Below are 25,986 nucleotides of genomic sequence, written 5' to 3' on the forward strand. Positions count from 1 at the left end.
GCAGGTCGAAATCTGAAATGTAACCGATGGGTTAGGCTACTGCCTCAGAACAATTAGAGTGTGTGTTTCTGTTGTAAAATAGCATATTTATCAAATTCTTACAGCGTGGGAAAGCCTGGAGATAATTTTGATATCCTACACAGGCTGGTTCTGCCCATCCACTTTATTATTTGTGTTTCTTAACAGAGGGGGCTTGTTGCTTATTCATCCAGGGACCCACTTCCCCATAAACAAGGGATGCTCCCCAGGTTACAACAGAGAGCTTTCTCTTTGCTGCTGGGACAGCTGTCCTACTTAAGAGTTGTGTTTCCTTCTCTCTTCAGTTCTCCACACTCTTCAAACACTTGGTTTGTCCTGAAGGAAGCCATCCCCAGTTCTAATGTACAATCACCTACTTATTTGAAAGCACAATACAGTGGCTCACATACGAGAAAATAATGATTGGGGGGCTGAAAGCAGATACTAATGGTTTCACTGGTCCTTCTCAACTAGATTAGTACAGTCACAAGAAAACACGTCTGTCACACTTTAAAGTAAAATATATATTCAAATTCTTTATTTTTCATATTACTGTAAAGAATAAGGACCCGCAAGTCTTGATACATGTCAGTGATCACAAGTGACCAAGAGACTGACACACGTGGATATTAGGAGGTGGCGTAGGCGTCTCTGAAAACACACATTTTGTTTAAAGCAGCCAACTCACTGAAAGATGCTGCGGTTCAAAAGGGAAGGCTGTGTTGTCAGTTGAAGATGAGAATGGGAGATGTTTGGGAAGGAAATGTTGTCAGGAGATGTCAAGCAATAGAACATTTCCTGCCCATGGGTACAGTCTTGAGGATTTGTAATGGCCATGACAAATCCCACAACCATCACCACCGCACCAACCGGAAGCATGACACAGGCCATTATCTTATCTGCGTGTGTCCTTGGTTCTTCGGATAATTTCAGATAACATGCTGAGGGGATGATAAAAATCAAAGGAGCCACACAAAGCGCACCCTGTGTGTTGAAGACAAGACACAAATTAATGTTAGAGGATTGAATTGTTTTTCATATTGTTTTGTTTTTCTGAGACAGGGTTTCACTATGTATTCAAGGCTGGCATCAAATTGGTGTGATTCTCCTGCCTCACCCTCCCAAGTGCCAGAATTTATAGACATGACCATCTCATGCATCCTCATTGTGTGCCACCCCTGTCAGCCCCTCATATAGTTTTTTAAAAGCATTACAGAAACATTTATTTGGTGGTGGTGGGGATTGGCTCAGTAGATAAAGATACTTGCCACCCTATAATGCAAGCCTGTTGGTCTGATTTCCATCTCAGGAACAGAAACAAAGACGGAAGGTGAGAACTGATACTACAAAGTTGTCCTATCTTCCACGCATGGGCCATGGCATGTGTGCTGTCCCACCTCCATATCACACATGCATATACACACTAATAATAAGTAAAATATTTAAAGTAGTCCAATGTTTTAAGAATTTTTCATTATACATATTAAAAGTTTTATAGGTCCAGTGAAGACAAACAGAAAACAACATGTTAAAGAAAGACTTAGTTGTAGGTTTTTCCCTTTCCAACGGAGTAGTGACAAATGAAAAAAGAGCAAAATAGAGTAACGTATAGCAAGCCCAGGGGCAGAGTAATAGACAATAAAGCAGATGACAAAATGAACTTCTGGAAAACTTGAAACCCACTTTTCCAGTCACATCGTCTTCCCCAATGCTATCTAGAAATTCCTGTATCCCTACAAGGCCTTTCAAATCTGAGCGGCTTATCTGCTGTTTGTGTACAGAGAGGGACCCTGGGAAATCGGATGGGCATTTCTCTTTCCTCTTCGCCCACATCTGTTTGAACGTAGTGCCTGTGTGTGTCAGAAAGAAAAGTTTAACCCCCAGGCTTAGCATGAAATCCCATTTCTAAGTCTTCTTTCAAGTAAAGCTAAATGCATTAATTACCCCAGAAAATTGACAGCAGAACCAAATGACTGTGACTTGCTACACTCCCCCAACTCATTGCCAGTAAATCCAACCCAAGGGCGAATATCAGATTGAAAATTATGGGTAGTGGAGTTGTTTATTGTAAAAACAGGGACATGGACTGACTTCAAAAGGGAAGAGATTTTCCCTTTCAGTAGAACTAATTCTCACTAGAAACTTTACAAGTGTTGTAAATGTTAAAATTCACTGTCACATTTTCCTCCTCATGTCAAGTGCTAAATGCTAACTAAAACATTAAAATTTTATGACAAACATTTGTCATACAGCATAAAAGTTTACTTTTTGGGTAAATCTCATTGTGTATATTCAGCAACACAGGGCTGTGGGACACATGTGGAAATCATGTTGCTATGATGGGACACATTTAGAACTAAACTCAATTACTTTTGAGTATGTGAAAAGAACTTCTGAATCTCTATTATTTAACCCAATTCTCCAATACAGTACACTGCTGCTAATTAGTCTTTCTTTTTTCACCTTCCACCTCTTGCCTTGTTAAGACCCTTAGTCTCCTACTCTGCATCCTTATCCCACACCTCTGCTTTTTCTCTCCACCTTCCCCCCAATGACCACATTTCCAGTCTCTGACTCTATTTGTATTTAAAAAATAAATTCCACATACTTAGCAAGATCATGCAGTTGTTTTTTCATTCTGTGTCTAGCTTGTTTCACTTAGCATAATGCTCATTCACACAGTATCAAAAGGCAGGGTTTCCTTCTTTTTAATGCTGAGTTACATTCCATTGTGTGTACAAGCTCTGTTTTCTTTACTCATTCATTGTGGATAGACCTTATCTTGGCCAATGCAGATAATGCTGCAGTGAACATGGTGTGCAGATATGGGTATGAGATGGTCAGTCCGTCTCCTTTGGGTATAAACCTTGAATAGGGACTGCTAGCTCTGTGGTAGTCATTTTTTTTGAACTTCTTTAAAAAACCTCTATAATTTTTCCATAATAGATGACAATCTACATTCCTACCAAGGGTTACCTCAGCTAATACTTGTTTTCTCCTCTCTTTTGATGGTAGCATCATAATAGGTGTGAAATGATTTGTCAATAGTAGTTTTACTCTGTAGTTTTCTGAGGACTTTATTGTACTTGATTATATCTGCCATCCATTTTTATGTTTCCTTGAAGAATGGACTGTTCAGGTTATTTGCCTTTTATTTATTTATTTTTTTTTAAAGTCAAGTTCCTACTATGTAGCCCTGGCTAGCCTATACTCATTGTGTAGACCGGTCTAGCCTCTAACTCACAGAGATCTCCTGCCTCTTCTTTCTGAATGAGTGCTTGGATTAAAGATATGTGCTACCATGCCTTTATTTATTTATTTATTTATTTATTTATTTATTTATTTATTTATTTATTTTCTTACTTCTGAGACAGGGCCTCATTAGTCGCACAGCATTTTTAAATGTATCCTCTAGGAACAACCAATGCAAACCAAATTTGAAATTGGGTGATATAAAATTATAGATTATACCTTTAACATCTGTAAAAGAATGAGTTTCTCAATTCTAGCCAATAAAATCATATGTCTCATACTAAATGTCATCTCCATACTATAAACCTTTCAATTATATACTTTCTTTTTTTAGTGTTTTTTTTTTTTTAAGTTACAGATCAATGACTTTGTGGAATCAGACTATCCAAGGTAGTAACTAAAATTTTGAGGAAGAATGCCTAAAAATATTTCTATAGTAAGAGGTACAAGAATAACAAAATACTAGGAGGTACTGATATTGCATTCTAATTTAAAATATATAGGGCTAAGGAGAGGGCTCAGTCATTAAAGTTCTCACCATGCAAGTGTGAGGACCAGAGTTCTGGTCCCCAGAACCCATGGAAACACCAGGTAGATGTGGTGACCTACTTGTAATTAGTTTTAGCCTCCGAAGACAGGATGGAGACAGGACCTTAGAGCAAGGTGGTTAGAGACTTGTAATATTGGTGTTTGGTTGAGAGACCCAGCCTCAACAAACAAGGAAGAATAGTGGTTGAAGATGATTCCCTACATCACCTTGGGCCTCACGTGAATGTGCATACATACTCAAACACATATGAGCCCATATACATGCAAACATGTATATATACACATTCATGCCACACACACACACACAAAGATAGAAAAATAAAAGTAAATATACATAGTGTTGTTTTGCCATATAGCCCTTGAGTAGACATAAATATCTATGAAAGATACATAGCAAATAAAAAAATAAATTATTAAATGGCTGAAATTAAATGGACAACATAATACTTTGAATTAAGTTATGAAAAATATTATGGAAATGAATCTGCATTTGTAAAAAGTATAAGCCTCTAATATCTTTGAAGTAAGAAATTGGGTAGTGAAAGTTATTCAAACCTCTACACACTGGTTTGTATGTATAGACACTGCTTTTTGTAGGAGCCATGTGTGAGGCTAACTCATCTAGAACAGAGAGTGTGAAGCTGCTGTCAGGAAGGAAACTGCCACCTGCTGCTGCTCAGATGTTGTTATCAGCCAGGCTTTTTGGGACTCTTCCAAATCCAACTTGCTGGGCAGGCAAGGCAGTGGGTGTTATGGTAGTGTTACGATTCTTATGAGTTGCTGTGGTGACTTGAATGAGTATGGCCCCCTCAGGTTCATACACTTGACTGCATGGTCCCCAGCTGGTGGAACTGTTTGAGAAGGATTAGGAGGTATTGCCTTGTGGGAGGAGCTGTGTCACAGGGGCAGGCTTTGAGGTTTCAAAAGCCCACACCATTCCCACTTAAATCCTCACCCGGTGCTTGTGTCTCAAGAGGTGAGCTCTCAGCTACTGCTCCAGCACCATGCCTGCCTACCTGCCACCATGCTCCCTGCCACGATAGTCTTAGATGCCAACTCTCTGGAACCATGAGAACTAATTAAATACTTTCTTTTGTAAGTTGCCTTTGGCATGGCATCTTGTCACACCATGGTAATTAATAACATAAAAATAAGCTGGGAAAGTGACAATTACAGAGCAAATGTGACAGCTGATATTTGCACTGGAAGAAACCCAGTTGACTCTCTTTTCCATGTCTAGCTACTTTCTAGATGGTGTGAAAGCTCGGTTTTGCTAGAAGTCATGATGGGAACTCAAGATCAACAGGAAAATGAGAGTCCACTCCCCTTTCAATTTGCTCTACGTAAAGGAGTCCAGACTGTTAATCTATTTAATGCAGAACTGTCTGATGACACACCACCAACTTTGGAAATTGCTTGGCATGTCATAAAACTATAACTTCTAATTAGGGACATGGTACAAATTTCATCTTACTCATAAAGGCAGGCCAATTCCATCCATTGCTGATGCCAGAATATTTTGCAATTTGCATCATGGAAAGAACAAGAGGTCTGTAGGACATTTACAAACAATACAGATCATAAAACTGTGTTTTGTTGTCTAAATAGAACCTGTTAAATGGTGCAAGAAGAAGCTACAAACTACATAGAAAAAAAATTAATCCTGATGGGACAGTGGAGCCATGCTGAAGAGAGAGTTTTCCATCAGCCTCCGGGTCCATCAGGAACCACTCTCATCAGAACTTCTTCTGGGATCCCTCCCTGGCATGGTCACACCCTTGGTCCATGAGACAAGATTGGTGATCAGCTGCATCTGCCCATCACCTTGGTATTCTGGCTCCTTAAGGCTAGGGGTTGCCAAGTAGAACTCATGTCTGAACTGCTGCTGCACACTGTTGGAGGTTCCAGGCCTCCAGAGCCTCCAGGAGTGAGGTGTAGTAGACTGGGGGATAGGATCCATTGCTAAGGATGAGGGCAGGATCTCACTGGGCCCCTCGTTGTTGCTGTCCAGTAGGAGAATCAGCCAAGAGAGTTGGTGCCACTGGCAAAGACCCCAGGTGCCAGGGTTGGCAGACAGGGTTTCCTTAGTCATGTGCATCAATCCTATCTGGGTGACTGTAGTGAGGAGAAGCCCCCCAGGCCCTTGGACATTATGAGGGTGACAAGTGTGACCCACTTCTGATAGCCCCTGCCTCTGTCCCTGTTCATACCCCTGAAGGAAGTGAAGTATTCGGCTTCCCTGGGTATAGAGACACAGCTTCAAAGGCCCTGTAAGAGACCAGCCTGCCAGCTGCTCCTCTCTAGCAGCCAGAAGGGGCCACAGGAAGATAGACAGGATCCATGTTCCTCAGAGAGAAAACTCAGGCCTGGGGTATATAGGGAGTGAGAACTGGTGGTTTAAAGGTGGAGCTTTCTGGGAAGCTCCTTTCTCCTTGCTATGGGTCCTTGCCTCCCTAGCAAACCTTCTGCCCTTCAGCCTCCAGAGTATACCTAATGACCCCCTTCCCTGGGGCGACTCCTGATAAAGCACAACTTCCTGCAGGACAGGGCCACTATTCCCTAACCCCTCCAACCCCCACCCATGTGGCCATATTTCAGTAGTTCCTGGTTCCCTTGGCTATGCTGAGGAGCAGGTCTTGATCTCTCTGAGCCCTTCCTCTGTCCTCCTCTTGCCCCCGCCCCTCACCACTGCTGATATTTCAAAGCAGAAATGAAAAAAAAAAAAAGACAAAAATCTATCTTTTATATTTCGTCTTTATAATCATTTGATACTTGTGAAAGTTATTCCTATATTTTAGGAAAAAATAAAAGGCTCTATCCTAGGAAGTATGCCAACTTGGGCTCTGGTTTGCTTGCCCAATGATCATGTCTCTCTGTCTGGGTTCTCCTTGGCCTGCGTTCTTTCTGCCAAGCAAGCAGCACACAGTGCTTTGGGGGTTGGTTCCTGTGGCCACAGCACCAGCTGTTTCATTATTTTTTTTTCTCTTTGTTCCACAAGTAGAAACCCATAGGGCCCAATTACTGCAGATACCTCTCTTCCCTATCAGCAACATCCAGCCAAGATGCTGGAGTCCTGCAACAGAACAGGTCAAGGACTTACTTTCTTTGCTTTTAAAATGGACACTTTAAAATGGAGAATGCCTCTGATTGAGAATATTTCATTGCTGTCCTTTGCTATGAAAACAATGAAACAAAGGTGAAATTCTAAATGGGCCCCGAATCTTACCAGGTAACCCAAACAATTTAGCCTGTATTTATTTAGTTTTAGCAATAACAGCATTTCTCTGATTTTGCAAGTTCTGATTCTAACACATGTCTCATCTTTGTGGGTGACTGTGATATCTGAAAAGCCACAATAGAGAAGTATTTCTAACATGATTAGCAACCATGACAAGGCCTTGGGTTGTCATTTATATTTCAACACAGAAATTCTATTAACTAATGTGAAAGCTATAAACAAAAAAGGAGGAAAAAAATCTTTAGTTCCTATTTGCTTACAGCCTGGTATTTAATTTAGTTCATTAAAAAATCATTTCATATGTAGTATGGATTATTCTTAAAACTTATTTAAAGATAAACTCCCCCTCCCAAATACACACGCACACACGCACACGCACGCACACACGCACACATGCAAAATCATTTTTCTGTGCTATGGATAGGATGCAGACCCTTGCATAAATTAGACAAGCAATCCATCACTGAGATTTATCCCCAATTTTTGTATGTGCAATGAATGTGGTGTATTCATATGTATGTATTCATATGTGTTCATGCGTGTGGAAGCTAGAAGACAACTTTGGGTGTCCTGTTACATGGATCTCTGCCTTATTTCCTTGAGACAGGGACTCTCATTGAGTCTGAAATTGCTGTTTCAGCTAGACTGACTGACTATTGGAGACAGAGAGATGGTTCGGTGGGAAGAGTACTTGTTGCTCTTGAAGAACTGCCCCAGGTTCAGTTCTAAGCACACACATATACATGTAGTCTGAAGGTTTCTCTGGACCCGCCAGGCCCACAGTTCCACAGCCACTTATAAAATAACTACTCAGAGACTTATATTAATTACCAATTGCATGGCACATGGCAGGCTTCTTGATAGCTACCTTTTATAACTTAAATTAACCCATTTCTATTAAATTATATTTTGCCACATTCCATGGCTTACTGGTCTGCCGGCATGTTGTTCCTTGGTCATGTGTGAGGGTATTTCCTGTGTGTATGGATGAAATATGACTAGTCTGCTTCCTGAATGTCAGGCTGGCTTCATCCTTCTACTGCTGTGACTTCCCAGTCATGATGAGCTGTGAGCCAGAATAAGTCTTTTCTTTCTTATATTTTTGGTTGTGAGCCTAGCCTTTAGCGGCTGAGCCATCTCTCCAGCCCAAGTCTTTTCTTTCTTAAGTTGCTTTGTCAGGATATTTTATCACAGCAACAGGAAAGGAACTGCTCTAGGGGCACATGATTTCAGACATTGATACAGTATAGTTGAAATGTTATTGTTATTACTACTGACAACACTGTGGTGTGATGTGATGTGATGTGATGTGTGTGTGTGTGTGTGTGTGTGTGTGTGTGTGTGTGAGTGAGAGAGAGAGAGAGAGAGAGGGAGAGAGAGAGAGAGAGAGAGAGAGAGAGAGAGAGAGAGATTTCTTAATTTATTTCCTGCTTCTATTCTACTGAATACTCCTGTGTTCATGAATATTTATAGAAATAGGTCCTCAACTGTGGTCACAAGGCATAATCATTCATGTAATAATTTGAGCCCATTGTTCTTAGCACACTGCCCACTGTGATAGACCATGGAGAGAATCATTAAATATGTGTATCTTCAAAGAGCTTACCATTTGGTAAGAAAAAATAATTCATGGACAGTTCGAATATCTTATGTTCTAAGATCTTATATAAAAGTTATTTCATTAAGTTAAACAGGGACCATTTACAGAAATCAAGACTGTTATATGATTTGATTTCTGGTTTATCCCCCCTCTCCATTTATTTTAGAGATGAGGTCTCGCTATACTGCTCAGACTGGTTCAAATGATGCCCTTGCTTAGTCTCCTGATAAGCTAACTTGCTGGAACTACATGGCTGCATCAACATACCAAAGGAAGCCTTTTTCCTGTTGTTTATGCAATGGAAAATTCCCCAGTGTCCCTAGTGTCTGGCATTTGGGAAGATGGACACTATCCCTTTTCCATTTGTTATAAAAAAAAAAAAAAAGTCCAAATTAGTTGCTCCTCAGCAGGCTCTCCTCCTGCTTTTGTCTGGAACTTCAAGTCACACTGGCATTGGAAAGAATAGTGAGGTGAGTTTGAATGATAAACTCTCCTTTATCCTGCAATTCTCATAGTCAGGAGTGCACATGAACTGGAGTTTCTCCTGCATAACTCTGGCCTCCCTGTGGTGCATGACCAGGAGATACTAACTGGTTTCATTCTGATTAGAAATCCTGTAATCCTTGTGGGAGAGGGAAGAATAGTAATTCTGCATTAGTAGTTTTCATTCCATTGCCATCTCATCAAATGGCACCATTACCTAGCTTCACAAAATAGAGTGGAATCATTCTTGATTCCACTTGATCTTGATGTTTTTTTCTCTCCCTCTATGTTCCCAATGGAATCTGTCACCAAAAGTGTGTTAATTTGTGTGTGTGTGTGTGTGTGTGTGTGTGTGTGTTCTTCATCATCCATACAGTAGCTGAATAGTCATGTTAGTGAGATTCTTTCAAATTTCCTTCCATCACTCTATTTCTACTGTGTAATACAGTGTAATTGCTCAGTGACTATATGGTCATTGAATAAATGAGTTAGAAGTTATAGTTGACAATAGTCTTCATAGGATTTAGGCAAACATAGAACAATAATCAATATAGGAAAAGGAATGAATGGAAAAACAGAGAGGGTAAAGGAGAAGAGAAAAAATGATATGGCACAGTCACAGAATGAAAATAAATCTGGTAGCTAAGGGAGCCTTTGGAGAAGTACATTGGAAATAAGTTTCAATAAAGGCAAGGGCTAGGTTACAGAACAAACAGCATTTCCAATTATGTTGAAAGAAAAAGATCAGTTCAGACATGACACAATAGAGACCTACATCTATGTGGCTAGAGATGACAAATGTCTGGGGAGAGAAAAAACATATTTAAAGGAAAAGAAGTTTGGGTCACCCAAAGTGATTATGTAATTGGGATAGACTTTTATTCTTTCTATAATTTCAACATGCTGTGGATTATGCTCATTGTTAATAAAAAACTGACTGGCTGATAGCAAAGCAAGAAGAGATTTGCCAAACAGCCTGACACAGAAAGAATGATGAGAGAAGGAAGGGTAGAGTCAGGGGAGTCAGGAGAGATGCCAGCCAGCTGCCGAGCAAGCAGGGTGGATGTAAAGATGCCAGCCAGCTGCCAAGCAAGCAGAGCATGTAAAGATGAGGTAACAAACCATGAGCCACATGGCAAAGCATAAATAGAAACATGGGTTAAATTAAGCATAAGAGTTAGCTAGTAACAAGCCTGAGCTATTGGCTGAGCATTTATAAGTAATCTTAAGCCTCTGAGTTGGTTATTTGGTAATGGGCAGTCAGGACAGGAAATGCCTGTTTACATATGGCAGCCCAACGTGGGGGCACGTACATCCACAGAAAGCCTAAGAAAGCTTAAAAAAAAACTGGCGGAGGGGGTTCTAGAACACAGAAATGGAGCCAAGAACAACTTCATGGTTCCTATCTCTCACGCAGGCTGAGGTATAGAGACATATCCCCTAGTCACAGTGTATAGACTTGAGCTATAGCATGGCAGATTCCCAGTCTCACACAGGCTGCTGTATAGAGAGGTATCTCCCTGCTCTGCACTGCATGGTGGGTTTAAGGTTTTGCTCATGCAGACAGAGAAGGTCACAGATGCACAGTAAAAACAGATTCAGCCAAAACAAACAAACAACAACAACAACAACAAAAACCCTCTAAATGGGTTACAGTGTGTTTAAGAATATACATAGGCTTGGGAGAGAGAAGAAAAAGGGTACAGTAACAGATTTTAAAAATAATTTAAAAATAATAAAATAAAATCCTTAAAAAAGAAATAGAGTAATAAAAACTATATAAAGTCATGTAAAGATGGAAAATACACAGAGTCTGGATTCTATATTTTATTGTGTTGTCTTTATATTTTTTGACTGTTAATGAGCAAATAATAACTACTAAGAGACCTTGGATTAAGGAACTACTATATTAAACCAACTTATATATTTTAAAAATATCTTGACTTCAAAATTTGAGTCAAATGATATGTTAATTTGGGAGACAGTTTCTGTTTTTATTTCCACAAGAAATGAGAAGCTATGGATTCATTCCAGGTTAAGGAAAATCAGGTTTGAGCATGGAAGACCCCCTGAAATCCTTTCTATAGGCATAAGGAAATAAACTTAAAAACAACTATAGGACAGAATAAGGGGACAAGACACTAATAAAAACAGCCCAGCTGATCCAGTATCCAAAACAGCTATAAGGCTACTGACTGAGATGATCCAGCCTCACAAAATACTCCAGTCAAGACTTAACAACTATCTTGATCTTTCTCAGGGTCCCTCAGAGATTACCAGTGCCCCCCAATCAACAGGAAGTAATCTAGAAAACTATGCCCACATTCCCAAAATATTGGTTATAAATATTTGTCTTCATTTAAAGGGGGTTGGTAAAATTGTTATTGGTCATAGTCAATCTCTTTCTAAAAGAAGAAAGGGGGATATAAAATAGAAATGATGGGGAAAAAGGGTAGATTATTGAATCTATTTTAATCCAAAAAAAAAAACAACTGTTAAACTCAAAATATTTTACATTGGTATGGATTCTAGTTTATTGATACAAATTTAAAGTTAATTTTGTTATACTATATGTATATTTCTACACTTGTTTAAGGTATTATGTTTATGCAGATTAATTAAAAATGTAATGTATAATTAAGAAATACAAATTAATAGTCATCTATAATAGTCAAATTTATAGTCATGTTAGTTAGGTTTTCTAGGTATACAAGATATATTTCAGATAGATATGTAATCTTCAAACGCTTTAAAGACCTACAGAATATGGCATTTAAAATGTTTTAAGAACTTAGACTTTTCATGACAATGAGACATATCTGCTGGTACTAATAAACTCCATGGAGTTTGTTTTCTTTACAGCAAAAGCTAGCCATGTGGGCAAAGAAATTGCCCTTGCCTCAATTGCTGACAGTTACTGTCCAAACTGGGCCAGCAGAATGCAAGAAAGGTGATTGCCAACTTTGCCAATACAAGGTAGGACAGTCCTTCAGAATTCCCTGCTTCACAGGAAAGTCTATCAGATATGCTAGGCCTGTAGGCCAGAAATGGATGCACCAACATTACAGAGAAACCTTGGGTGACTGTCCAGGTAGCCAGCTGTTTCTGTCATTTCTAACATTTTTTGGAAGTCTCTTGCCTGTGTTTCCTGCTTACTCAGGTAATACTTCCTTCTCAGGTCTTTGAAGGAGTTGAAGACTATACAGTTATAATTGTGGTTTTCCTTAGCTATGATAAAAGGCAAATTAGAGATGGAACTTTAGACTCACCAAGATAAGATGGATAATTGAGTGTGTTCTCTGATTTTGTCAAATACAAATAGACTAGCTATTGTAACTATAATTCTTGCTTGATAACTGTTTTGTTGTATGTAATTTTATTATGTTAAAGTTAAAACCTTCCTTTTTGAATAGACAGAAAGGGGGAGATGCTGTGGGATGATCCTTCTGTTTGCTGTGAATATGCATTACTCTCATTGGTTAATAGTAAAGCTGCTTGGCCTATAGCAAGGTAAGATAAAGTTAGGCAGGACAATCAAACTGAGGTCTTGGATGAAGAAGGGCAGAGTCGGGAGAGACACAAATCAGCTGTTCCAAGAAGCAAGATGCCAGGGATTGGTAAAGCCATGGGCCATGTGGCAATACATAGATTAATAGAAAGGGATTAATTTAAAAGTAAGGGCTAATTAGTAATAAGCCTGAGCTATTGACCAAGCATTTTGTAATTCATATAAACTTTTGTGTTTATTTGGGACTGGGCAGTCGGGACAGAAAAACTCTGCCTCTGTTTACATCAACAAGTCCACCAGACATTTCAATTCCACATACAGCGAAGGGTATAGTCAACTTGAGAAATACCTGGATAGTACAGAGACAAGACTTGCAACCAAGGAATTTTTGACACTTTTAGTCAGACACATTTTTGTTGTGAGGAATTGTTCTGAACATCATGAGATGTTTTTGGTGTTCCTGGCTTCTTCTCACTATATACCCATAGCATTGCCACCCTGTTAGACAATCAAAGATGTCTCTGGACATTACAATTGCCATCCTCCTGGGTGGGGAGTAAAATCACCCCATTTGGGAAGCACTGTCAAAAAGCATATGCTTTCATAAACAGCAGAGTATCATCATTATCAATATTTATTATTATGTTGCAAACAGATTCCCATTATACTTCAGAATGTGATACTTTAAAAAAAGAGGAAAGCACATTTGGTATTAGATGGAAACATTTTAAATGAGATTTTCAGAAAGGATGGAGCAAATCTTTCAATGTACTTACATTGAGTTCTAAAACTATTCCAAGGCAATCAATCAGCAATGACACCAGCGTGGCTGCAGTAATGATAACCACTGTTAAGATGATGTGGAACACTGATGAAGGATTCCCACCAAAAAACACATTGGCAATTACCTGGCAAATAAACAGGGCAGGTTGAGAGGTATTCTTGAGGCTTCCTAGAATCAGTAAGAGGCTTTCACACTAGCACTATGACTATATAAATCACCAACAATAAGGCAACTTATCAAACCTTAGATAACTAGGAATGTTTCTGTCTTTTCAAAGAAATTACACATTATAGCAATAATGAATATTCTTTGCTGTAAATATTGTCAGCCAGTGTCCTATGCTGTAGACCCAGAGCATGGCATACCAGTGTTATAATGCACACATTTTTTAAGGATAAGAAAGCTCTTAGAGTTGCCTTATCCTTCTTGAGCTGGGAAGATTGCCACTAAAACAAACTACAAACACTAATTGGTTATTTAATGGCCTATAAGGAAAGTGTTAGGACTTACCCTCTTAATAATACTGGATGAGTGCTGTCACTTATTAAAAGGAAATCAATTTTATACAAATGCAACCCACAAAGAGGAAAGGCAAATTAAGGATAGTTTATCATTATTTTCCATGAATATATAGATCAGAAAGCTAATCTATAGTTTATTGACTGCATCCTACTCTGATAAATTTACAATAAGAGGATGTCAAAGGAATGATTCCTATTCTCAAGAATTGACATCCCAATAGAAGACCCATAACTCATATAAAGAAACAAACAGAGAACAGTTTGGGGCAGGATGAAAAAGACCAAATAGAATTTAGAAGGCTCTTCAGTTGTCTAGTATGGTCTCCTGTTGGGATGTAGAGGAAGCCCTGGATGAATGTGTAAGGAGAAGATGAAGACCTGAGTGAATCTGTAATGCTGACATAAGCACAGCCATGTCAGTGACCCCAGTGCCTCAGACCAATGTGATTGGTAAAACTTCCCCAAGTCCATGTGCAAATGTTGACAGAAAGTATACTCTGTCGTGTGTTCTTCCTCCTAGATGTTTACAGCCTGAGATCTCCCACCGGGACTAGCTACCCCCTCCTTATTCTGTATATAATAAACACGATAGTTTCTGGCTGTCACAGTCGGTGCCACCAGAGCAAGCACACCCTACCCAGCCTGAGCTTTTCTGTATGTGTGTCTGCGTTTCCTCATTCCCGTGTCACCCCAGTCCAGATTCTAGGACCACGGCACACAGGACATGGCAGTCTCCCTTAAAGTCCGCTTCTTTTTGCCATTTCTGAAATGTGAGTGCCCATCCAAGCTTGAGGTGGGGATAAATTTGGAGCAGAATTATAAGCTGAGGCCACAGTATAAAGAAGAGCAAAGGAGAAAGAATAAGAACATTATCTATGGAGGACAGAAGGAAGACTCTGAACAGAGTGATGGCCATGAGCAAAATACCAACGAAACAGGAACTGTCAATGGAAAGAGAGCATCATGTGCCAGGTGCTATGAAGAGGACAACTGTTGAAAAATATATCCCCACAGATCAGCTGCTCCAATGCTGCTGGTAGAGACCTAATGGTGATATTAATAACTTAGATGATGTCAATTTGCTATTTTCCCAGATTTATCTTCTTTAAACACAACTGTGTCATATATCTCTGAGATGGCATTATGAGGATGAAATGATCACGTGGGCAGGATCAGCGGCATACAGTCTTTTTGATCCTCTTTATAAGTGCCTGGCTATTTTACCTATGGAGAGACATGATTGCATTCATGTTGGCTCTGTGTGTATATGTGTACAGACAACAACAGCATCCAGTGAGGCTCATACAGCATCCCTCTGCAAGGGACATGATCCCAGGGCAAAGATCTTGGTTGCATTCTGCTTTCCTGTTATGGCAGCTCAAATGGAAACTCATTCCCACATAGGGAAGACAGAAGCTGCAGGTGGAGGGACTCAAATCATCCACACACAGTTGACCAGGAGGCATCCAAGCCTGCACCATCCACTCATGTGGATCTGGAGATCCAATCTGAACCTGAAGTACTAGGCAGATGCTGAAAGAACAGCCTTTCCCGATCAATAGTAGAGCTTTGAAAAAGCCTGCAGCTTAAAACCTGCAGGAAGTTTACTCTACCATCTCTTCTGTGAAGGAAGGGCACTGGCCTTGGGTCATGCCGCTTGTGAACAGGAGTGCGATTAGGAAGTATGCACAGCACGGAACACCCTCCCCTCTTTGAGTCCCAGCACAGGTTCTCGTGGCCAGAAATGGCCTACAGTGAGAAGGCAGCTGCCTTGAGAAGCCTGCGGATTAGACAGGGGATTTAAGGCTCTGTTGGTGGTTCACTACATACACTACATGCAGTCACACAGTGCACTGCGTAAACAGCCCGTGGGGATAGATCCTGACTAAGCCCTTTCCACAGTGCTGTGGGGGCTGCTGCTCAACACAGTGGCTATCTAGCCAACAGCATATGAGGTGCCTGATAAGCCATGGTACCCAGAATTACATAAGAATAGATTCTCTTTTGTCTACATAACCGCCTGTATTTGTAAACATACAATATTTATATAAGACATTTATATAAATATATGCATCAAAACCTATCTGTAGACCTATAGGTTTAAGTTGAAGTTTGATTCCTCATAGAATATAATATATTATTTTTTAAAATAAAACCAATTACTCTGGCCTATGGTAAATAAACAATGATTTATGAAAAATTGTAACAAAAATATAATTTTGGGAATGATTTCTTTACATTTTCATCCTTAATTTTTTTTTTTTTTTTTTTGTTATTTCTTTAAAAATAAAGGTGACCACTTTGGTTTGGCTGTTCTAAAGGCTGCTATTCACTTGGGAACCAAATGGTGTGTTTGTGTTTATGATCATTCACACTCAACCCTGGAGCATGATTTACATATAGTTACAACATCTGAAACATTTTATTTTGTAAATATTTGAATATATATTTAAATGAAAATGAGGACATGACCACTCCTAGGTATGGTTGGGAAGAACATTTTTATGGTAGATATGACATCTGGAAGAGTCCATAGCAGGGAGAGAAAGAAGGGGGAGGGGGAGCATGAGAGAGGAAGAGGAGAGAGCAAGCTAGTCAAGAGAGGACCCGAAGACCAAGAGCTCAAGAGAGCATGGGCCTGAAATGGCTGGTTTATACAGGAATCTGAAGCTGGGGGAAGGGGAGGGAAGGTCAGGGGCTGGAGAGGTTTAGGGTAGGGGAAGGGAGTGAGAAGCGCTGAGGTACCCTGGCAGCCAGTGTCTGCTTTGCTATGTCGATTGGTACCTCAGTTAGTCATTTGTCCCTGATTTCTTTGGGACCTAACAATATTCATCTGTAGATTCTGATACTTTATAGCTTCAAGAGAAGGTTGTATGAATCTGTCATGTGTCATCATGCCTTTAGGGAATTTATATATTGAATTGTCTGTGTCTTCCTAAATAAATGTAGTAGAGCAGGCTACCCAGGCAAAGGGTTGAAAAGAGCCTTTGAGGGCTGGAGAGATGGCTCAGAGGTTAAGAGCACATTGGCTGCTCTTCCAGAGGTCCTGAGTTTAATTCCCAGCAACCACATGGTGGCTCACAACCATCTGTAATGAGATCAGGTGCCCTCTTGCGGCATGCAGGCATACATGCAGACAAAACACTGAATACATAATAAATAAATCTTAAAAAAAAATAAAAATAAAAAAAGAAAAGAGCCTCTGCTTACCTCTCTAGTCACAAAGCATTCAATCGGGTATGTTAAAATGACAGTGATGCCATAACAAAACCTCCCAAAGGTCACCAGGTCATCACTTCTGCAGTAATTTTCAAATAAGTCTCCTGGAGAACAAGAAACATGTATTTATTTGCAAGGTGTTGGGGGTACCTAACAAGTGAGATATTTTGTATAAAAGTGGTAGCCTATATTCTTCATTTCCTATAATTAAAAGAATAGATTACCAGGTCTGAGTATAACATGCTGCCTCCAGTAGCCCTGCATTTATTCACTGCTATTGAAACTAGTACATGTTCCACTTGAAGGTGCTCATCGCTGGTAGAGTTCTTATTTGTTTCTGTTAAGTTTGCCTTAAAGTTGTGCCAGTTTTTTAAAAACTACTTTGTCCATTGTGAGTTGGGTTTTTTTTTATATATATATATAACAGAATCAACTCCCTAAATTCTTATGCACTGCCTTTATAAATGGCTTCTGGTCTTTGTTTCTGGGGATTGTATTATTTTAAACAAATGTCTATTAAAATAAACAAATTTCTCTTTGAAATGCTATATTTAGATGGAGGACAATCCCACAAGGAAAAGTAGGACCAGGGCATGTGGGGAGCCGAGTTTCCTGCAGTTGAGGTATAGGTTTTGATCACAGGCTCAGAACCACAACAAGGAATTCCAAAGATACATTGTCTTTCACAGCATTTGATGCACCCAAGTGTAAACGAAGATTTCACTAGTTCAAAACTGAAAATAGGACCGATTCCAGGAAAGGACACTGAATTTAATTACTTCTAAATCAAGCAACAGACCATATATACCTTAGGCTGGCTCTTACTGAGATCGTATGTTTTCAGGAGTCTGTGAAAAATGGCAGGCCTCTGGCCAGCTCACAGAAGACAGCCTTCAGGCCTCTGTACTTCCTGAACATAACATGGTTAAGTTTGGACACAGCAGTTGCCTTTTTCCAATTAAACCAATTAGAAAATTAGATGAAAGCCACATATTTTACGACGACGCTATTTCAGAAGGAGAAAGTAATCCCCTGAGCTTGTTTGTATTAAAGAGTGAGGCGGCAACCTACTTGCACTTCCTCTTTCCAAGACATTCTTTAAGTGGCCGTGTCCCTTCCCTCTACCAACAACACCAGATGTGTGTGACTTTTCTGGTGTCCCCTCCGGGCAGAAGAAGATGACAACACAAAGCAGTAGTGGCAGAGAACAACCTCAACATTGATGAGGGTTCAACACTGAGAAACCCAAGAATGGAGGTTCCCATTGCTATCCTCCCTGGTAACCAGGCCCTGCTTTGAAGTCACAGGGAATAGCCACAGGATGCCCGGCTTCCCACTGCCTTACTGGCTTGACTTCACCTGATGAGCAGAGGCACACGGACAGACTTTGCACAAACAAGACCGGATCAACTTAAAGAGAAATGAGCTAAAGAAGCAACACCGGCTCATTCCAGCTGAAATCTGTGTGTCAGGGAATTAGAGCTAAGGGGAAACGCAAGGGCAAGAACAATGGCATCCAATACCTGTCAGCTTTGCCATAGAAAGATGTGTGTGAGAGACAGAATGTATGTGAATGTGTGTGTGTGTGTGTGTGTGTGTGTGTGTGTGTGTGTGATGTATGTAGTGTATGCACATAGGTGTGTGGGTATTTGCACCTGTTCATGGGCTTGTGGAGGCCAGTGGAGGACATCAGGTACCCTGCTTCATCATGTTCTGCCTTGTTATTTTTGAGAGAGAATCTCTCTCCAAAGATAGGCTGTCGGCCAGGAAGCCCATGTGATCCTACTGTGTCTGCCCCACACCCCAGAACAGGCACATGTGGCCACACTCAGCTTAAAGAGCCCCCGTCACACGTCTCTTTTAGAGTGTTGCTATATAGCACAGGCTAGCCATCCTCCTGCCTTAGCCTCCCATGTGTTGTGTTGGGATTACGGATGTTAGTGGCCATGCGCAGCTATCATAAATATTCAATTACAGCAGGGCAATTAGCACTGCTAAAATCACTAGGAAAAAGAGACTTCTATAAACTAAGGTTCCATGCATGCAGGAGCCTTTAGGGCATTCAACTTGGCATACTATGCAGTAGTTGTGATTGGTACATGGCAGTGCTTGAAAGAGTTCTTACCTAGACTTTCAAGGTTACTTTTAATTTGCACTATCCTGGGGAAAAAAAAAAATATATATATATATATCCCACATATATCACAAATATATATGTATACATATGTGTATATATGCATATGTAATGTATATGTTACTGCATTGTTATTATATCACTAGTTTTTTTTTAAATCTTTCTTATTTTAAGAAAGATTTTCTTTTTTCTGAGAAATATATGCATATAATCACAGTGACCTATGATCTCTGTGCAGATCAAGGCATCTCAAGAGTACCACAGTGTCACATGTCACAGAAAACTAATCCAAGAGGTGCTGGATTCTAAGAGATTATTGGAGGCTCTGTGTTGATCAAAACCGGGGAGGCAGACAGGGAAGGGGGGCTACCTGAGCTTGGGCTTCAGAGGACCACGTGCATTCTGGTTGTTACCAGCCAGCTGGGGCAAGTTACTTCGCTCTCTGTGTAAGCAGGAAGTAGAACTAGTTATTCCACTTACCTTCAAAGGGTTGTGGGAAGGTCAAGTGAGATACTAGACCGGCAAAAGCTGTGGAATATATGAATCATAGCGTTTGGCCTGCTGTCAGGCCAGCCTGAGTATTATACCCTGAATGATTGGATGAAAGGGTCAAAAGCAGTAAAGGGAAGACCACCACTTAGTGCCAGGCCTGAGAGGAGCAAGAAAAGAGACGTCACTTTGAAGTCAGGGAGGAAGGGGGCTGGCTTTATGGGAAAGGTGATGTTTGTGATTTAATCCAGAATGAGACAATTAAGCAGAAATATCCTGCAGGCTGGCGATGAAAAAGAAGGCCTGGGCTGGAAGGAAAATGAGGAAATCACCTAGACTATTTGTCAACAGACAAGCAGGACCCCAATCTCTGGGTGGGATGGGGATTCGAAGGAAGCAAATATATATGCACAGAAAAAGAAAAGCCATGATAGTACAGCCATTCTTTCCTCAAGTGGGAGGCAGTTCAGTATAGCTAAGTGACTCACAACGGTTCAAAAGGACCAGAACCAGAAAGGTTATCAGCGTCAACACTGGGAGGCTATTAGTGCCCAGGAAAGGAAAGGTACAGAGTGGCCGTGGAGAGGGGAGCCAGAGTTCATGTTTGCAAACAAACAAATGTGTCTGGAAGCAGAGAGCATTGGGGTCACAGAACTACATCTCAGATGTTAAGAAGAGAGAAATTATGAAGCGGAGCATAGAGAGGCAGAACGGTAGAGCAGAGGGTGGGTGGAAGGGAAAGGTGTCAGACAGACCCCGGAGAAAACTGTTCCAGAAATGAGTAGAACACTGGTATCCTGGTACCAGTCCACATGTGCACCAAGATAGGATGTGGTTAGTCTCTCCTTTTACCTTGAGTGAAGCCGGTAAAAGTCAAGTACCCACATGTGGCAAAGAGCACACAAATAAATACAGAAACCAAGATGGACGTGTGGATGACTCGGCACCACTTAGCTACCGTGGGCTCTTGGAGAGAACCGTAGACCAGGAAGCAGTTATGGTGGCAAATGAAAGCTGGAATACAAAAGAAAAACAATTACCGGGGAAAGCAGCAGGACCTTGATTTCTACTCTGCAAAGTTGAGAGAGGCACACTGCCTTAGAATTTCAAGTCTCTAAAATGAAAATATATTAATTCTGCAACACCAAATAAGCCAGAAACTAAGATTTCTAATAAGCCTACAAATAAGAAACTACACAGAAGGCCTACCTAGTTTCTTCATGTCACTATCGACAGGAACCAGGCCTGTCCAACTTCTCTCCCATTTCTTCCTCTTCCTAATGGCCCTTCCTATCTTAAGGAAAATCTGCACATGAGTTTTCTTGGCATCTGGGACGTAGGGGAACTATAGATATCTAGCCAAATCTTAATCCTTTCTGCAAAGACTTTAAAGAAGTCTATGACATTTGCTAGACTTCCAAGTTAGAAAACACATTAATCATAATGGATGTCTACCTTGGAAACACTTTTCTCCAATTAGAAGCAAATTTTAGTAACAGATGAGGAAAGCTAGTAATGGACAAGAAAGGGTTGAGTCTAATTTTATATTAACACAAACTAGAGTGCATGCTGCTAAGGGGGAGTCTAAACTCAGAAGACCTGCTATAGACATACATGGAACAGTACCTCTTCACAGAGCAGGTGGAGTCATACTGAGAAAGGGGTTTGAAAGCCAGGTACTCACCAAAAGACATCACCCCAATAGCCTGGATGGCATTGGGCTTTGCAAACACCCAAGCATCTTCTGTCTTTGGTCTAGAAGAAAATCAGTTAATTAGATACATTATTAAACAACTAGAATAATATATTTATTGGAGAATAAGAAACAGTATCACACATAAAAATTGAGTATCTTTCAATGGGAACTTAATAAGGGGGGGCTGGAGAGATGGCTCAGAGTTTAAAAGCATTTGTTGCTCTTGCAGAGGACCCAGGTATGGTGACTAGCAACCATATGGTGGCTCACAGCCATCTGTAACTCCAATTCCCGCGGATCTAATGCCCTCTTATGAACTCCTTCAGCACAAGATACCTGTGATACACACAGACACACAGACATACAGACACACACACCATGCAGGTAAAATATCTATACATATAACATAAGTTAATAAAGGGCTTCCACTCATCTCATCAACATTCATTTCTGAGGGACACCAGTGTTTCCTCAACCCCAATGCTCTAAAATGCCTTTTGAATGCTTGGAAAGATTCTGTGTTTACACATGTAAAATATTCACTGACTGTATGATTTGGGTAATTGATTTACTCAATCATTTTAACAACAAAGTTATTGTAGAGTCATCACACTAATATCCTATAACTGCTCTTTACCTCTTCAGTTTTTCTGGTTTGATCGACCTGCAAGAAATTTAATGGGAGCTGGAATTTATTAAGGAAGGTAGATGTGAGTTGAGGCTGACTGAGGGTGTCCTGACTATTTCTGGAGAAACAGACTCTTATCACATTTGTTCTTTTGTGGGTACATTCAAGAATCATCATCATTTAGGTCAGACATAGTGGTGCACTCAGGAGGCAGAGGCAGGTGGATCTATATGAACTCAAGGCCAGCCTGGTTTACCAAGTGAGTTCCAAGCCAGCCAGGGCCACACAGTGAGACCCTGTGCCAAACCAAAACCCAAACCAAAAGAATTATTTTCATCTAACATTGAGATAGTCTCTGCATTATCGTCTAGTTTGCTTAGTTTCTTGGTGTGTTTCATCCAAAATCTTTTCAGACACTGGCCTCAAGGTTCCACCTGTTCATGTACTTCTCAAAAGGGGTTTTGAACATACACACATTTTAAAAATGATTTTTCACTCATTTATTTGTTCTGAGACAGAGTCTCACTGTCTAGCCAAGCTGGTCTCAAACTTGCAATCCTCATGCTTCAGCCTTTATCGTTCTGGGGTTAAAAGTGTGGTTTCATCATGTCCAGTTAGTCACTCACTTAAATTTTCAAGCAGCATATATCCTAGTGGAATTAAAATATCCAGTGTCACCATGGATTGACCTGCCTAATAAATACTCTTGCCTCTACCTCCAGTAATAATGACTATTACAAGCTTGAGTCTGTTCTTCTGGCCTCTGTTATTTGTTGGCTAAGGTATTCCTTTAGCTAAGTTAATTGATCCATGTTTCCATATCTGATTCTGTGAAGTGAAAGTAATCATAGTACCTAATTTCCTGAGTTATTTTAGAGATTAAATGAGATTAAGCATGCAAATTTTCTGAAAGAGGGATTGTAAGACAGCATATGTTCAATATATAGTCATTAGTTTTATCAGTACTATTTATTAATATTTGATTAGTATCCTTTTTTTAACGTATTCAAAGGTAGATAAAAGTCCACAAGTATCACATACTTCTATAGACAGGTTTGAATGAGACCCAAAAGAGTGCAGGGAGATAGACCAGAAGCCCACCAGAGAGCATGAGGGTCCTGGAGGGCTGAATAAAAAGGGGAATTCTCAAGATGAAAACTCAACTTTCATGTTTGTTACTCATTGTCTGTGTGAAGAGGACACAAACGAATTCTATTTGCTTTGTCAAAGTTTGTGGAATGTGTTCAGCCTATCATCTTTCTATAAATGAAAGGAGCAGCTCTCAGGGGAAACAAGACAGAGAGAAAAGCCAGTCTGAGAGGAGGCCTCCCACTGTTCCCGGACCTGCTGGGACTCTCTGCTCTTTGAGTGGGAACTACTGCCACCTGCTGCCTCCACTGTTCTCTCTCCAGTCAGCCTGGCAAATTCCAGCCTTAGTGTGCAGTGTGCACACATATTTAATATTCTTACAAAAATGATTCACACTGGGCAGTGCTAACACAAGATTGTCTAACTTTCTCATATGCTCTGAGTGAGTAGTGTGTTCCAAATCTAGGAAAAGGGAAGAGGTATTGGGGCGTGGCTTTCCAGTCATTGGCAACAAAGGAGAGAGTTCAGAAACAATTAGTTCCAGAGAGAGGAAGAGAAAGAGAGAGGGAGCGGGGGAAGAAGAGGAGAGAGAGGCAGAGAGAGAGAAGAGAAGGAATGGACATTTCCCCTGGTATAATTTATGAGATGAGATAAATTTTGATACCCAATCCGAATGAAAACAAATGAAGTTATGGTTCTTCTATTTTTAGACTATAGATATCAACTCCAAAAATATTAACAATGTGTCCAAGCAATGTGTATGATTAAAACATCTCCAAAAATGGCCTTCCTAATCATTGCCCAGGTAGTCTCATAGAAATGTCTGTTAATGCATTTACCACATTACTAGATTAGTGTGGGAAAGAATACGGATTTTAGTACATACACAAAAGCATATGATTCAGTATTTATTTTCATAGACATACTAAGCAAGCTGTTAAGAATTCCCTCAACCCAAGGAAGAACATCTACAACAAAATGTATGTGTAATAAATGTGGAACTGAAAAGGTAGAAATGTTACAACTAAGGAAGAAGCCAGATAAGACTCCTACATATCCAATTGCTGGTTCTTACTTAGTTCAGGAAGTCAATGAGAAGATGCCTAATCACAAAAAAGCATAGCTTATTTGTTAACACCATGGTTGTGAACATAGAAAATTCAAGGGCTCTTGTGATCAGCCATTGGAGTTTATAGGTTATCTAACAGAGGGCTGAATATAAATTCAGTTCACACACACACACACACACACACACACACACACACACACACACACACCAGATGTAGAGTAGATGTTGATGTTGGCAACTGACACATTTTAAAGAGGGGCAATGGCAACAGAAGCCCTGTTTTGAAGGACATTTTAACATTATGTTATATTTCTATTAAAGAACAAAGAGATGTAGAGACATACCATGTCTTCATTTCTGCACCGGAAGACTCAATACTATGCACATGCCAATTCCTCCCAAATAAGTATTTAAAGGCTAAAGCATAGGGAAGAGCAAATTTTGAAAACAGATAACATTGGAATCTTAAGGCAAAGAGTGGTAGATGACAAAATCAAAGGTAGTATAAAACATTTGTAAATGATATAATCCATATGCAAAGTTAAGAATATAAATATTTAACTGGAAAAAGAGATTGACCACACATAAAATCAGTGAAATGATTATTATCTAGTTTATAGTAAATACTCTGCAACTCAATAAGAAAAATAAAACATGATGAGCAATGGGTGAATCAATTGGTAGGAAAGGAATCAAGAGCAAGCTAATAAATATTAACCTTAATTTTGTGTGTGTCAGATATCAGGTAAATGGCCTTCTGCATGGTAGGCAAGCATCCTACTACTGAGCTATATCCCCGGATATTTTCACTTTTTTGAGATAGGATCTTACTAAGTCTAAACTGGCCAGCCAGGTTTTCAACTCCGTCTGTAGCCGAGGCAGTCCTTGAATTTGCCATCTGTCTGATTAAGCTTCCCTAGTAGCTGGACTGAAAGGTATGTCCCGCTCTGCTAGTTGCTTCAGTTGTTAAGTGCTAAATGTATCAAAATAGAAGTGATGGACAAGTGTGGCCACTGTAACCTGTTACATTAGGTTTCCTTAGTTTAACCTTTCTTTTTTTGTGGCCTGAATCCCAGCCTGGCCAAGGGTTCACTAGGTAGCTGAGGATGACCTTGAACCTTGATCTCCGTTCCTCCAGCTCCTGAATGTGGAGATAACAGGCGTGCACCAATATGCCCAGTTAATGTGGTGCTGGAGATCAAACCCAGAGTTTCCTACTTGCCAGGCAAGTACTCTACCAGCTGACCTATATTCACTGGCTCATCAAATGAAAACAGTGCAGGGGAATTCAAATATATACTGGTGAAGACAGAGGAAATACTATGGGCATTTTGAAGTTTGAGGGATGGAAACAGAAAAGATTGAAGGATTAGTAGAAATGAACAGAGAAAAGGGTTAAGAAAAATGAACAGAGAAAAGGGACTTCTGGGACACCACCTAGTCAGCCATTGTCAGAGAGAGAGAGAGAGAGAGAGAGAGAGAGAGAGAGAGAGAGAGAGAGAGAGAGAGAGAGACAAATAATGTTAGAATGTCTGAAAACTCCTAGATTTCATAATAAGCTTAAATATCATGAAAATAAACATTCAAGAAACCTAACAAACTAAGGTGACTTCAGTAACATCTACTCTGACACACATGATAATAACCTCTAAAGACCAAGGAGACTGACTGGTTCCCATCACATTTGTATGTTGCCATTGACAGACATT

The 25,986-nt window shown here is 40.1% G+C and overlaps 1 protein-coding gene across 1 annotated transcript in view; it reads right to left on the reverse strand.

The window, feature by feature from the left end:
* Positions 1 to 534: 534 nt before the first annotated feature.
* Slc38a11 (solute carrier family 38 member 11) overlaps positions 535 to 25,986 on the reverse strand; it is a 49,288-nt gene continuing 23,836 nt past the window's right edge. The window contains exons 8-12 of the mRNA XM_028856883.2: positions 21,480 to 21,550; positions 20,648 to 20,809; positions 17,164 to 17,276; positions 13,425 to 13,556; positions 535 to 1,002 (exon numbers count right to left, since the gene is read on the reverse strand). Coding sequence (XP_028712716.1) covers positions 703 to 1,002; positions 13,425 to 13,556; positions 17,164 to 17,276; positions 20,648 to 20,809; positions 21,480 to 21,550 — 778 coding nt within the window. The 3' untranslated portion in view covers positions 535 to 702. The remainder of the gene's footprint in view (positions 1,003 to 13,424; positions 13,557 to 17,163; positions 17,277 to 20,647; positions 20,810 to 21,479; positions 21,551 to 25,986) is intronic.

The sequence above is a fragment of the Peromyscus leucopus genome, chromosome 4, assembly GCF_004664715.2.
Source record: "Peromyscus leucopus breed LL Stock chromosome 4, UCI_PerLeu_2.1, whole genome shotgun sequence".
Taxonomy (NCBI): Eukaryota; Metazoa; Chordata; class Mammalia; order Rodentia; family Cricetidae; genus Peromyscus; species Peromyscus leucopus.